Source organism: Giardia intestinalis, chromosome 5, assembly GCF_000002435.2.
Source record: "Giardia intestinalis strain WB C6 chromosome 5, whole genome shotgun sequence".
Lineage (NCBI taxonomy): Eukaryota > Fornicata > Diplomonadida > Hexamitidae > Giardia > Giardia duodenalis.
In genome coordinates this window covers 3,182,526-3,197,321 of record NC_051860.1, presented here as the reverse complement: position 1 = coordinate 3,197,321, position 14,796 = coordinate 3,182,526, and the positions used below count along the sequence as shown (strand labels likewise).

The following is a 14,796-nucleotide window of genomic DNA, read 5'->3' as shown; positions in this document are numbered from 1 at the left end:
ATTTACTGGAGGGTGGCAATCTCCGAGACAATGCCCTTGACGACATTGTAGAACGGCAGAACAGTCTCCACTTCACAGAGTTCGCTGTCACTATGAGGATTCCTAATAGTCGGCCCGATGGAAATAGCCTCCATGCTGGGATATCTAGAGATAATCTCGCCACACTCAAGGCCGGCGTGGATGGCCTCCACGATCGGCTCTTTCCCGCCGAGGGCGTCTGCGTAGTGCCTCTTGCAGATCTCTAGCAGCTTGGAGTGAGGATTCGGGGTCCAGCCGCCGTACGGATCCAGCTTGCCGCTATACTTGAAGATCCTGGCCATGCGGGCGAGCCCAGCCAACATCTTGTCGTTGGCATCAAGGTAGGAGTTGACCGACGAACGAGACAGAGTGACAATGTAACTCCCAGGGAGGTTCTCTGCGCTGAACCTCACTTTGCCCAGATTCATCGAGCTCTCCGTAAGGCCTTCAACGTCCTGAGACACGCGAATAACCTGAGAGGGGCAAGTAAGCAGAAAGTCAACAAGGCTGCGCGACGAAACATAGAGAGCATGAGTGCACTTGCCATGGCAGGTCTGGCTCTGCTCATGAATCACTATCGTGGCGTCACTGTCGGTTGTCTTGTACTCAGTCTTAAGATCCTCCGCAAGCTTTTTGGCTTCAGAAATGAAGCTGGCGATCTTGGCCTGACTGACACCGCAGAAGCACAGACAGGCAGAACAGTCCATAGGAATTGCATTGTGGGCTGTTCCGCCCTTGATGGAGCAAATCTTTCCTTGATACTCAAGGCTACAGGCAATGTCCAGGATACGCGCCATAATCTTTATAGCATTGCCTCTGTAATGGTGGATGTCGACGCCAGAGTGTCCACCCGAGAATCCCTTGACTTCAATACTCAGGCAATTGCAAGAGTCACAATCTATGGTCTTGAAGGTTGCGGGATTGAAGTAAAAGTTGCCATTGAACCCTCCTGCAGACCCAATAGTTACGACCCCGAGGTCCTCAGAGTCCAGATTCAGCAAGTACTTGGCTTCGAGAAGGTCCGTCCCCATGTGCTTCACGCCGTGCATTGTAGTCTCCTCGTCGATAGTGACGAGGACCTCGATACGGCCCGTCTTCAGAGTCTTGTCACAAGCAATCGCGAGGGCAGCAGAGACGCCGATCCCGTTATCTGCCCCGAGAGTCGTCCCGTTTGCATACATACAGAGCTTGCCGTCCGTCATCTCAAGACGTGGGCGAATCGGATCTTTGAGGAAGTCGTGCTCTGTCGTGGCACGCTTGCTGCAAACCATGTCACAATGACCTTGTAGGCAGACTGTTGGGGCATTCTCGCATCCTGGGTCTGCCTCCTTCACAATGAGAAGATTCCCGGAGGAGGCTTCAATGGTCGCCTTGAGACCGGCTGCTTCGGCACGCTCCTTGAGGGCCTGGACGATAGCCGTGACATTTCCCGACCCATGTGGTATCCCGCACATAAAGAAGAAGTTTTGCCAGAGATCCTTGGGCTCGAGCTCGTTCAACTCAGGCAGGGACATTTTTAAGACGGCATTTGTAGTGTAAATATTGTATTTATTGGACATTTCCGTAGGTGCTCCAACACTTTGTTGACTTATCGCCTTGTACCATTAAGTAAGGATTCCCACAGGACCACCTATGGTATATAACAGTGGTTGCATTCATGTCATTATTGCATATTTATTGTTACGCAATCTGAACTTGGCCGCCGCCAAATCCAGATTCCGCCGGCGCCGATTTAAAAATGCGTGAGATTGTCCACATCCAGGCAGGCCAGTGCGGCAACCAGATCGGCGCGAAGTTCTGGGAGGTCATCTCCGACGAGCACGGCGTCGACCCGAGCGGCGAGTACCGCGGGGACTCGGAGCTCCAGATCGAGAGGATCAACGTCTACTTCAACGAGGCGGCGGGCGGCAGGTACGTCCCCCGCGCCATCCTCGTGGACCTCGAGCCGGGCACGATGGACTCTGTCCGCGCAGGCCCCTTCGGGCAGATCTTCCGCCCCGACAACTTCGTCTTCGGCCAGTCCGGCGCCGGGAACAACTGGGCGAAGGGCCACTACACGGAGGGCGCCGAGCTCGTCGACGCCGTCCTCGACGTCGTCCGCAAGGAGTCCGAGGCGTGCGACTGCCTCCAGGGCTTCCAGATCTGCCACTCCCTGGGGGGCGGCACGGGCGCCGGGATGGGCACGCTCCTCATCGCGAAGATCCGCGAGGAGTACCCCGACCGCATGATGTGCACGTTCTCCGTCGTCCCGTCCCCGAAGGTCTCGGACACGGTCGTTGAGCCGTACAACGCGACCCTCTCGGTCCACCAGCTCGTCGAGCACGCCGACGAGGTCTTCTGCATCGACAACGAGGCCCTCTACGACATCTGCTTCCGCACGCTCAAGCTCACGTGCCCCACCTACGGAGACCTCAACCACCTCGTCTCGCTCGTCATGTCCGGCTGCACGAGCTGCCTCCGCTTCCCCGGCCAGCTCAACGCCGACCTCCGCAAGCTCGCGGTCAACCTGATCCCGTTCCCGCGCCTCCACTTCTTCCTCGTCGGCTTCGCGCCCCTGACGAGCCGCGGCTCCCAGATCTACCGCGCCCTCACGGTCCCCGAGCTCGTCTCCCAGATGTTCGACAACAAGAACATGATGGCCGCGTCCGACCCGCGCCACGGCCGCTACCTGACCGCCGCCGCCATGTTCCGCGGGCGCATGTCCACGAAGGAGGTCGACGAGCAGATGCTCAACATCCAGAACAAGAACTCCTCGTACTTCGTCGAGTGGATCCCGAACAACATGAAGGTCAGCGTCTGCGACATCCCGCCGCGCGGGCTCAAGATGGCCGCGACCTTCATCGGAAACTCCACGTGCATCCAGGAGCTCTTCAAGCGCGTCGGCGAGCAGTTCACGGCGATGTTCCGCCGCAAGGCCTTCCTCCACTGGTACACGGGCGAGGGGATGGACGAGATGGAGTTCACAGAGGCCGAGTCGAACATGAACGACCTCGTCTCCGAGTACCAGCAGTACCAGGAGGCCGGCGTCGACGAGGGCGAGGAGTTCGAGGAGGAGGAGGACTTCGGCGACGAGTACGCCTGAGTGAGTAAACTCTCCGCGCATTCTAAGCAGGCCTGCACCTCCGTTTGCCGCTGTGAGTGGTCGTTTGTGACAAGCGCCGGGCCGGGTGTGCACTCCTAGGTTGCCCTGCCTGCTCTGAAGCGGCCTTCCTGATGAACGGGCTGCTACACAACGAAGTACTATCCGGGAAGTACTATCTGTGATAAGCAGTCAGGCGGGAAGTGCACAACGACCAAGAAGGGGTACTGGATATCGGCCGATGGGAGCCTGCAGCCCTGTGCCCCTGGGTGCCTGGAGTGCACTGCCCCTGGCCCCGGCCGCTGCACCAGGTGCCCCTCTGACAAGCTCCTGAAGAAGGCCTCGGGTGCCGCCACCGGGAGCTGCGTCGACCCCGGCGCCTGTGTGGACGGGTACTACGCATACGGAGACGCGTGCCTGCCCTGCGCCACTCCGGGGTGCAAGACCTGCGGGCATACATCCTTCTGCACAGAGTGCGCGGAGGAGCTTTTCGTGAGCCTGGACGGGCAGTCGTGCCTGGAGGAGTGCACCGGGGACAAGGTGGTGGGAGAGGTGTCCGGCGGCGTGCGGAGGTGCTGGTGCGAGCGGGGCTTCCTGCCGGCGCTGGATAGATCCGGGTGTGTGTCCGCAGTCGAGTGTTCCTCTGGCATGCCGTTGTGTGCTGCCTGCGATGAGTCGGGTAGGTGCCTCTCGTGTGTCACTTCGGGCCACAACGTCCAAGTAGACCAGCGGACGTGTGCAGAAGGGTGCGGCGCCAGGGCCTCATCGAACCAGGGGGTGTGCATGTGTGAGATCGACGCAGTCCTCAGAAGGGCGTCTGCGTTCCAGCCAAGGAGCTGGTCAGGAAGAGGGCAGCGATCGCAGGGGGCAGCGGCCGGCTTTCTCGTTGTTGCTGCTTTGGCCGGCTTCCGCCGCTGGTGGCTCCTTTGTAGAGGAAAGCTATAGACTTAAATAATAAGCGCATCATCGACGGATCCCATGCGATGACCACACTGGCTATGAGCGGATCTCTATATGTGATGGATCTACAAATGTTGTGAGGTCAAGTATCTTTTCCAGATGGTCTAGCCTTTCAGGGTGTTCTCCACAGGAAGCTCGATTACTCCATGTGACTGGGCCGTAATACCCTGTGTCGTCTGTATCTCAACTCAATGTGATTATGCAGTCAAATCCACTCATGTATGCGCATAAGCTTCGTCCCATATGGGGCTAGGCTGTACAAACTTGACATTAAGTTCAGAGGCAGTGGTCCATAATTTTCCCTTTGATGCGCTAATGCAAGCACCACCTGCCTAATCATTGACTGCTACCTCAAGATACAGTGTGGGTCCGTTTTCCCATCGTGTTGCACGTCAGTAAGTGCCTTCGTTTTGGTTATGAGAGGTAGGCTCGGCCAGAGGTAGTATTTTTTGATAAACAAAAGGCTTGTGTGTACTCGATTGAGCCTTATCCAATAGGCACATAGAGAGAGTGGATAAGGCCGCATGCTTTGTCGAAACGAGTTCTACGTTGCCACACATTAAAGCACCCTTGCTTAGCGTTAGAGCAAAGGTCATACACGCGGGTCCTTCCGGTAGCGGCTGCAGGGCGGCTGTTGATAATAAGGAAGGGAATGTTTCAATGTCCAAATAGCGATTTACTTGATTAAATCTCCGTGCACCGGGGGCGGGGGCAGCAAAGAGCACTCCGCAGTGAATTGGGTTGCTAGGGCAGGCCAGGCCTTCAGAGGTGTCTAACTGCATACGTTCTTCTTCGGTAAGCAGGCTGTCCGTTTGGGCCCGGTACCAGCAGAAGACAAACATGGCCGCATCGTGCCTCAGGAGGACTAGATGTTCTTCTGGGGCTGGATGCTGTGTTTGTCGGCAAGGTACTTGGCTGTACTCCTGGCGTCTCTGAACAAACCACGTCGAAGTATTCTCCGACTGCCAGTACTAAAGTAAAGTGGCCTGTACGTCAGCACCTGTAGAGCAGATGCTTGCCGCAGTACGACCTCAGGGCTCTAGGGCTTCGGGTAATAAGGGCCCTCGTGGAGGACAAACACCGACGAAAGCAGCAGGCTACGATTGCATACAGAGAAGGACTCGGATGGCCTGCATCCTTCAGTGCACAGGTCAGCGAGATCTTAGTGCCTATGCGATGGCACACCGTGTCTCGTCGTTGTTCTGCTGCACCTCCGAACGCTCGTTAGGCCCTGCAGGGTTCCCTCCACAGTGCCCTTGCTCAACGAAGATATGACTGATGCTGGCTCCTGGAACATCGGGGTAAGGGGATGGACAGGCGCCTGAAAACAGCCATTCTTCAAGGAGCTTGCTTACAGTTACCCCACTCATAGACCTCGAGAGGATCTTCTTGATAGCAGAGAGTCCTTTGTGAGGTGGTTGTGTATCGAACGTGTTTGCTCGGAACATGTTCCCAATGAGTTTTCTGTACTGTAAGTCCTGCGAAACTTTGAAGCGTATGTTAGTAATTTTGAATTAGGCAAGTCTGCTTGAGAATGGAGACAAACAGATCGCCTAACTGTTTCATTGCAGAGCCAGATTACAGGCTGCTCAGGTCGCCGTGTGAGTCGATGACTAGTGTAAGTAGAGTGAGCCCTTCCATGGGTCTGCCGGCTGTAGTCTGTCTGTAAGAAGTACAAGGGGTATTATTCTGACAGTTGTAATTCTAAGCCAAGGCTTTCAGTGGCTGACTCGGATTAGTGTGTAACTTTCATAGGTATCCAATAAAGAATAATAGCCCCATGATTTTGGCTTCGCTGATCGTGATTCTGACTTGTTTTCTGGCAGGGTCTTTCTCTGAGGAAACGTTTGTATACTACAATGGCTTTGGGTATTCTTGTGAAGGCAGGATCCCACAGTGTCTTCAGGATAGATGCCTAGTGGACTTAACTACTTTTTTTTGCACAGAGTGTAGCCAGGATTATGTTCCCATCAATGGCACATGTGTTGCTACTACAGACGAAAAAGTTAATAAAGCCGGTTGTGTTAAATCGCCGAAAGGTGGATGGTGCACAGGATGTAACAATGGTTACTTCTTATTTTACGGTGGCTGCTATGAATTGTCTGGCAGATGGAAAGCAAGTATCTGCGATCGTGCAGAAAATGGGATTTGTCAAGAGTGCGGAAAGGGCGGTGGGTATTATACCCCAATAACTTTTACCAACCCTAATGCGACCTCTCCTGAACGCTGTATCTACTGCGGAGATATAGTAGGCTTTGGCGGGAGTAGTGGTGTATATAGGTGTCAGTACTGTAACCAACATAGGTTGCCAGGGAACACTATACCCAGCTGTAGCGAATGCTCAGAACGAGTTATGTGCCCTTTTGATTTTCGATGCAAGCCTGCTTCTAGCACAGCTGTTTTTGGCTATTGTTATGTTTGCCCTAGGGGTTACGTCTGGAGTCAGTTTGGGTGTTATACCGCAGATAGTATAATTGGTAACAGTATCTGTTTACCAAGAAATACTATAGATATACAGGGACGATCGTTGTGCACACAATGCGCCAATTCATCAGAAGCGCCTCAGAATGGCCTCTGTAAGTCAATCAGCGAATTTGGTAATGTTTGTACGAAAGATCCTAGAACAGGAAAATGCACATCTTGTAAGAATGATAGCAGCGGGCAATACTTCTTGTTTTATGGTGGATGCTACTTATTTAATAATGCTCCGAATCAAATAGAATCTTATATTTGTCAAGCAATGCAGGGCAACGTTTGCACCACATGTAACAGTTCAACCAAAGAGGTGTTCACCAAGAATAGCAGATGCTGGCGCTGCGGGGACTCAGCCAACGGGGGAATAGAGGGATGCCAAAGGTGTGAGATGAAGGACAGTGGTCTTCAGTGTCTGGAGTGCCGCGACCTCTACCTGAGCCTGGATAAGAGGAGCTGCCTGGCCAGCTGTCCCAAGGGGCAGAAGGGCGTGCAGGAGTCCTCATCCTCGGTCCACAGCTGCGCGTGCGATGACGGGTCCTATCTGAAGGACGGGAAGTGTGTCGGGTGCGCGGTGGAGAACTGCGCTGAGTGTGACGAGTCGAGCTGTAAGAAGTGCAAGTATGGCTACACACTCTCCAGCAGTCAGTGCGTGGCGACCAAGTGCAAGGACCCCAACTGCGACACGTGCGAGGACAGAGACGTGTGCACAAAGTGTACCGATGGCAACAGCCTCGATCCCCACGGTCTGTGCGTGAAGGACTGCCTGGGCTCCGCCGGGTACTACAAGGCCACCGTGGGCGGCGTCTCGAGGTGCGTGGCGTGCACGCTCGGCAACTGCGTAGTCTGCGAGTCGGAATCCAAGTGCAAGACGTGCAGGGACGGGTTCTACGTCGAGGGCTCGGGAGGATGCAAGCCGTGCAGCTCTGAGTGCGCCACGTGCAGCGGACCGGCATCCGGCGACTGCACCTCCTGCCCTGCCAGGAAGCGGCTGCAGTACAGCGACGGTGCCAAGGGATCGTGCGTCCCGCAGTGCGTGAAGGACAGCAGCTGTGCAGAGTGCGGGCTCACGGTGAGCGGGACCAGCTACTGCTCGCGCTGTGCCAAGAGCACGGAGTACCCCAACAACGGGGTGTGCACCTCCTCCAGCTCGCGGGCGGCTGGTACCGCGTGCGTGAATGTCGCCGACGGTAGATGTGCTCTCTGCAGCTCAAACTCCTTCAGCCTCAACGGGGGGTGCTACACCTCCACACTCCTCCCCGGGAAGACTGTCTGTACGAAGGAGAATAACGGCTGGTGTGATAGCATCGTGGCTGGGTATGGGATAACGTACAACGGAACGCTCCTTACATGCCCGACGAACTGTGCAATGTGTAGTAGTGGGGTCTGCAACGCCTGTAACAGCGGGTTCTACCTGGAGAAGGGGGCATGCAAGGCGTGCTCCAAGGGCTGCGCCACCTGCCCCCATGGGAAGGCATGCTTCGACTGCCTGACCGGGTACTACTTCTCCGAAAACACGTGCAAGGCGTGTCACAAGGCGATCTCCAAGTGCAGCCTCTGCGTGGTTCCAGAGGGCGCAGCCACACCCATATGTCTGGAGTACGACAACACCTCCAAAAAGTCCGCCCTCTCGTCTAGTGCCATCTCTGGCATCGCCATCGGCGTGGTCCTTGTCGTCGGCGGTGTGGCGGCTGTGCTGGTTTGGTTTTTCGTCTTCCGAAAGAAGAATTGAGTGGCCTCACTTTATGGTCCATCCATTCTTGCACGCACATAGTAGAGTATGCCAAGGAGAGCGGCTCTCCCTTATTCCGGCCAATCGCTGCCTGGTGGTCTGGTCAGTATCCTGGGCAGTGGGTGTCTCAGTTAGTTACCCTAACACCGGTTATTGTGTCCGTTGCCAGTGCATTGTCTCAGTAAGACTTTCGCTGGTACGGACCGGGGACAGAGCACGTGATTAGAGAGGGAACGACCCCTTCAAGACAATCCGGTGCATGGGTGTACAGCCCAATAGACGCCTCTCTGGCTGTTGGGCCAGCCTCTAGTTGTGAATTCCTTGTTAGATGCCTCTGCCAAATCTAGAGACGCCAGAATATAATAATGGCACACAGAACAGTGGTGGAAGACACAGGTGCATCTACCGACACATGGCGGTTTTAGGCCAAAGGCGATCCTGTCTGCTGCGGTCGAGTAAATTACCTGCCGCGAGCCACCTCTCAAGTCATACCCACCATTTGACGGCCAATGGTCCAATGCCCGTCGGCGCCTCCCATATGTGTGTCTCGACCCTGCTGCTCCACAGGCCCCGGCTGCGTCATCGGTGGGCAGGCGCAGAGGACTGCACACTCGTGGCTGCTGTGCATCGCCTGGCACCACACAGGAACCGTGTCATAGTCCGCAGCGAAGTACTGCTGGGGCTTCTTACTCGTGCCCAGGGCAGGGGCCCAGGCGCTTTACCACCGAGATCTGTGGTATCTGCAAGCCTCTCTGTTGAATGCCAGCATGCCCCCTGGGGGCAGACAGCGCTCGGATACCGGCAAAGGAGCGGGTCTTTCAGGGCTGGGCACAATAGATGGAATGCTTGTTTGGAACAAGGAGCACCGACCTGTGCTCCTACTAGGGCTGGAGGCCATTCAAGGCACCTGGCCCAGACCACGGGGATCGCAGATCTGAGCAATAGCTCGAGCAAGTAGTATATTAGCGCACCGTGTCGGGAATCCCCAAGTGCCACCGGGAGGTTTATCTGCATTAATATGGAATATTATGACGACAGCACACGATTCAGCCCTTCCGTGGGTGGATGCGGAGTACCGTCTGCTGACACCTCCAGCGAAGATGGCAGGCTTAGTGCTCTCGATGCCAATGATGGATCCACAAGAGGAAGCAGATCTTCCGCATGCCCCTGTCAGGAAGTGGCGCTGACGTGCTGTCCCTGAGATGTCCTTGAGAGCCGAGACCTCCGCTGACAATGGGTAGGACTTGCGTCACTGGGCGACTTTATAAGGATACTCCAGGAGTCCCCAGGTGCAGCAGCTCGTGTAGTGAGGCTTCGGGAGTCTTCCGAGTGGCGCTATCCAAGGACCACTTCCCCGAGAGAACAGGAGGTTAGGGGACCGACTTCCGAAGGGCGCTCTTGCAGTCTACTGGACAGCAGAGAGGGCCAGAAAGCAACAACCACCTCCGGATCCACAGCTCTCCTATCATAGAGACACTGGGATGGTCAGAGCACGCCCCTCAGGACAGGAAGTAACATAGTGGCACAGTACTGATGCTCATGGAATATGGTCGACGAACACCTGGCCTCTGATAGATACGAGGTGTGTGCTGAGAGCAAGGTGTCTGGATTGGGACGGTTGTGCCTCTTCAGAGAAGAGACAGGAAGCGCCGTCATAGATGGGCATGTGTCTGAAGGAGACACACAGGGCGGTGGCTGCTCTGCTGGCAACAGAGGACAATCTGAAGCATGCAAGGCGTTTATCTGGATCAGCGGGAATGAGCAGTGGAAGTACCTTATGCGAGTTAGCATTGTCTTCTCAGGATAGGCGTCGCAATGTCAGGAGTTCTCCAAGCAAGCCTCTTCATAAGGCTCGTCCCTATCGGAGGCCACAGAGTGGCAACTAAGGGCCAGCTCAACGCACCGGAGAGCCGCTGACCGAACATCCCGTCCACAGCGGTGTGTGCAGCCCTTGCACCTCTTGAGCGGCCACTATGTGGTATGAGCGTTCCAGCGATTGACGACTTTCCAGTTGGCTGTTGCTCATCAGAGAGGCCACTGAGGCAGAAGGGTCAGAGAACTACTGCAGGCCAAGCTGACATCTTTTTCTGCATCGCTTAGCGAGTTAAAGGTAATATGCAGTGAGTCTTAAAAATTTGTATTCTTCAGATTGCTATAATCATAATCCAACCTCTTTAAAAATGCATGGGGAAAGCCCTGCAAAACTGCTCAGATTATTGAAGAATACTGGAGCAATAGTCGTTGCCTTCCTCGTTAATAGAGGCAAAATATGCATTTACAATTAACCGAATCTTAATCGGTTACCTAGTTAACAGCTATGCTATTATATATTTCGGTGTCTTAGAGGCAATAAGCCTAGCTAGGAGCCCGCTGTCAATTCGCTATTAATTGTAAATATTCTGACTATATGAGTGACTACAAATCTCTTATTTCTCTTCTTCAGGGGAGTAAGAGGGCTGAAAGCAACGAGTTTACTGAGCCTACTGATGAATCTGAAAGTTCGTGTGGCGTAGGAGCTATCCTGCGACGCACGTCAGATTTTGCTCCTAATCTTTATGAAGAGGACGAGAAGAGCGAGGAGGAGTATCGTTCTACTCAGATAAAACAAAGCAGTATCTTGTCTTCATTCTGGGATCACTTACATTCTTCTCCTATACCAGCCGACAGAACACACTTTAAGGCGGCGAAGGAGATTACTGGCCTGTTCACATATAGCTCTGACATTGTTACAGGACTTACGTGTTCGTGCAACCTTAATGACTCGGAAGTCCAATCTTTGTTGGCCTTTCAACAACGATTTCAAGACTATTATTCTGAAAAGCTCGATCCAGAGGAATGGTCTCTTCTAGCAAAGCTTCGTACCCATTTCGATCCAGATCAGCGTTTTGCCAACCAAGCTTTGTACAAGCGTTTTTTGGGCTTATTTTCATCTCGCGTGTCTGTTGTCTGCACATCTCCTTCTTATGATGTTAGAGCAATATATCAGGAAGCTGCTGTAGTGCATCTCTTGAACCAAGCAGTTCAGCATGCTGCAAAGCGGTACGACGTTGTTCAGAATCTGCGTGCTGGGCGAGATACATCCGAGAGTGCTGCCTACGATCTTACATGTAATGGATACACACGCACTCACACGCTAGTTCTACTCCCAACAAGGCATGCATCGTGGAGGTTTGTAATGACCCTATTAGCTGTTGGGATGAAAATCTTTGAATTAACTCCGCATCGATTGGAGGAATGGGAAGAAAAGTTTGGGTGCGATGAAGATGAACCAAGAATCGCATGTTCTGTTTTAGAGGATGGAAATACACACACACTTTCCCTATTGGCCGACGAAGCCCCGGACGCCCTCAGTGACGCACTTGTTGAACAGCGGCGACGAAATACTGCACAATGGTATCGGTCATTTTGCGGCGATACAGACGATAATTTTAATTTTGGAATACAAATACATGGAAACAAAATCATTCTTCTCACGCCGCTGCGTGTCGCAGATATAATAGTGGCGTCTCCGCTTGGCCTGAGACAACAATGCAATATTGATCCAACAACTGATAATACATTCAAGGCTCGGGCTGGCGATGGCTTTAAGATTGTCAATTTTATCGGGATGCTTTCATCGTTGCACACTTTACTTATAGGAGACATCAACGCCTTAGAGATGCAGAACTGGGAGCACTTTTTGAGCTGCATATGGGGGATTCATAAGCCTCCACGCGAAGGAAGTCTCGTGCAGACGCATAATTACGCCTGTGACATCCGAACATACCTACCTGCATATCTCAACGGACAACAAAGATTCTTACTCCAAGTACTAGCTGTGGGAGAATGTTTTGGAGAAGACTTCAATAAGCTACTGCATCAACAGAATGTGGAGAAGGCAGAAAAGGATGAGATTATTAATGAGCCCTCCATCAAACGTAGCGGGCCTGTTCAGTCAATACCAATGAATGAGGCTTTTTCTACATGCTCATTAGTCCACAACTCTAAGGGCCTTATTAGGATTACTTCTATTCCAACGATATATCCGCATGTGAAGTTACGAGAAGACTTCCCGTTTCTCCGCATTATTCTATACAGATTAGAAAAGGGAGCTGTCCAGGCTCGTCAGACAGATAGCATAGATGAGCGGAGATTGAGCTTTTTAGTAAAAGATTATCCCAAGATCGACTACTTAATTAACGTTCTCATTCCTCGGTTAATAAGAGCGCCAGAAATAGATAAGCACATGCTAGTTGTTGTGCCCAGCTATTATATGATGGTGTGCATTGTTAGAGTCCTGAAGCTTCTTGCATATTCTAACATAGTGTGGGGGTTTATAGAGGAGAGTGCTACCCTGAAGGAAATTACGCAGCTAAGACGCAAGCTCGAAAATGGTGTACTTAACTTCTTAATTGTCACGGAAAGAATTCTGTATTATCGTCAACCGCCCTTTTCAAAACTTCAAAACGTTATCTTCTTATCTCCGCCACGGTCGCCTGAGCTTCTGAGCAATGCAGGAAGATACTTTAGTGTCAACCAAGATATACCAAGATCTCTCATAATAGTGTATACAAAGGCTACAGATGCTACGCGTTTGGGAAATTGCTTCCCACCAGACGTGTGTGTGGAGAGTATAGCATGCAAGGCAACAATATTTCTTAATGAGTAAAGGCCTGTATCCCTTCATGAATCGGTAGTCGCGGTAAGTTCGCTAGTAATATCTAGCTCGAGCTCCCGTGCATCAAGCTCAATACCATTAGTGCAGTTAATTTCAGGCCTAAGCGTGTTATCGGTGACTTGAGTCACGTCGCCATCTAAGCAAGCTGGGTACTCGCTGAGTGATGGATTGGCCACACTACTGTGCACTCGATGGCTTGCGACTACTCTATGAAGGATGGCATTCTGATGAAGAAATGAAAGGAGTCGATCATCTGCACCGGCCTGACGAATAAGTGTGTCATACTTCTTAAAGAATTCTTCTGGTAGGTGGTGATTGTGTATAGCTGTATAAAGCAGGTCAAGCTTACTGATCTGAGGATCGAGATGCGCGGATTCTGCGTGGGACACTTTTGGCTCTTTTTTTCTAGATAATATCAATCTATTATTTGCTTCAACAACTGCACGTATGACATCAGTAGTACTATCATCACTGTTGTTGCTCAATGACATAACAAGAGGCTGCGGAGCCGCGGGGTCTGCATATGACACGGCCCCAAAGCTTACGCTGTTCTTTAGCGGTTTATCGGTAGCTACAGAATCCGGCTGCTGCTGAAGCTCGTTTCGGCACGATTGGCTTTTTATCAATGACCCTTGTTGGGTCTTAGTAAGGCGTTTAGCCTCTATGTACTGAAGCGTGAACTCCTTGATCTTAGTAAGGCCTTGCTTTTTAGCCGCAATAGCAGCAACGCTAGCCTCAAAAATGACAGCACCAAAACCAGTGGTTGTGCGTGTTCCACGGACAAACCTACAGCTAAGAATTCCACCGAACGACGACATGGCACTGAAAAAGACATCCTGCTGAACTATGCGAGGTATGTGCCGTACCAACACCCCTGTGGCATGCACTTTTTGTTCGGAGAGTTTATCTACCAGCTTTGCAAAGAGTTTTACACCAGAATCTTGATCAATAACATATTGATTAAGGAAATCCTTACAGAGCATCGCTGTGGCAAGATCTGAGAAGGAGACAGTCATGGATCTTTGAACCATGTATACCTGATTGCTGTTTGTTTCCAAATTGGCCTCAAATATAACAGGTGCCTCCTCAAGGGGGAAGAACCCCTGACTCCGACAAATCTTCACAATATCTGGTGATAATGTGTCCGTTGGGATGTTAGATATCACAATATGATACTTAGTATCTGTGTCTGGAGCACAGTACGACTCTGCAATGCTAACTGAATTATTAACATGTAGGTGTGTAAGGTCTGGTGATTTGGTTGAAAGGGGAGCGAAGAGGTTTAAGCTAGAGAGTCGATTTGTGAGCATAGCGTTAGTCTCTGATACCTTAGATGTCGCGTCATTTAATTCTGCAGTTTCCCTGGTAACGTGATTCGCAGAGAGCGTCACAGTTGGTTGTACACCTTGAGAAGGGATCAGGTATTCTGATTGATATTCAGACCTTAGTGTTGAGGCAAGCTGTGTAGAGGGACTTCTGCTCCGAATATTTGCTCTGCTAACGTGCTTCTGCTCAACACATGAACAACTAGCACACACGTTACGCTCTTCTGTCAGTAAAATTGAATACTTAAGGCTGTTTGCACTATTCTCTCCTGAGTGATTGACACAAGCCAAATGTGAAGCAGAAAATGTTATCTTTTGTCCCCGGAGAATGACCGTGAAGCCGTTAAAAAACTCTAGTGCGTCCTTTGCTAGCTCCCGAGTCGGGTAGCTGAATAAGATCTTTAGAGGCCTAGATGTTACTTTTGGAGACCTGCACAACGCGTTTCCAGCTGACAGTCCCAATGCATTTAATGAATCGGCGCTCATGGCCTGCTTTTGCAGCTCTAGCTCAACACTATGGCCTTGCATAGAAATTAATTTCATATAACTGAAG

The 14,796-nt window shown here is 52.0% G+C and overlaps 5 protein-coding genes across 5 annotated transcripts; 3 read left to right on the top strand and 2 right to left on the bottom strand.

The window, feature by feature from the left end:
- Positions 1 to 2: 2 nt before the first annotated feature.
- GL50803_0015832 (Aminoacyl-histidine dipeptidase) lies at positions 3 to 1,532 on the bottom strand (the record flags this gene model as incomplete). Its single annotated transcript, XM_001707322.2, has 1 exon — positions 3 to 1,532. One exon carries the CDS (start codon positions 1,530 to 1,532, stop codon positions 3 to 5), a length of 1,530 nt encoding a protein of 509 aa, XP_001707374.2.
- A 224-nt stretch (positions 1,533 to 1,756) lies between these two features.
- On the top strand, positions 1,757 to 3,100 carry GL50803_00136020 (Beta-tubulin 3; the record flags this gene model as incomplete). The annotated part of the gene is made up of 1 exon (XM_001707323.1): positions 1,757 to 3,100. The coding sequence occupies one exon, from the start codon at positions 1,757 to 1,759 to the stop codon at positions 3,098 to 3,100; it is 1,344 nt and encodes a 447-aa protein (XP_001707375.1).
- Positions 3,101 to 5,837: 2,737 nt separating this feature from the next.
- GL50803_00137672 (High cysteine membrane protein VSP-like) lies at positions 5,838 to 8,261 on the top strand (the record flags this gene model as incomplete). Its single annotated transcript, XM_001707325.1, has 1 exon — positions 5,838 to 8,261. One exon carries the CDS (start codon positions 5,838 to 5,840, stop codon positions 8,259 to 8,261), a length of 2,424 nt encoding a protein of 807 aa, XP_001707377.1.
- A 2,407-nt stretch (positions 8,262 to 10,668) lies between these two features.
- On the top strand, positions 10,669 to 12,909 carry GL50803_006211 (U3 small nucleolar RNA-associated SSU processome protein 25; the record flags this gene model as incomplete). Its single annotated transcript, XM_001707328.1, has 1 exon — positions 10,669 to 12,909. One exon carries the CDS (start codon positions 10,669 to 10,671, stop codon positions 12,907 to 12,909), a length of 2,241 nt encoding a protein of 746 aa, XP_001707380.1.
- Positions 12,910 to 12,923: 14 nt separating this feature from the next.
- On the bottom strand, positions 12,924 to 14,786 carry GL50803_006212 (RNA recognition motif-containing protein; the record flags this gene model as incomplete). Its single annotated transcript, XM_001707329.1, has 1 exon — positions 12,924 to 14,786. The coding sequence occupies one exon, from the start codon at positions 14,784 to 14,786 to the stop codon at positions 12,924 to 12,926; it is 1,863 nt and encodes a 620-aa protein (XP_001707381.1).
- Between the last annotated feature and the right edge of the window lie 10 nt (positions 14,787 to 14,796).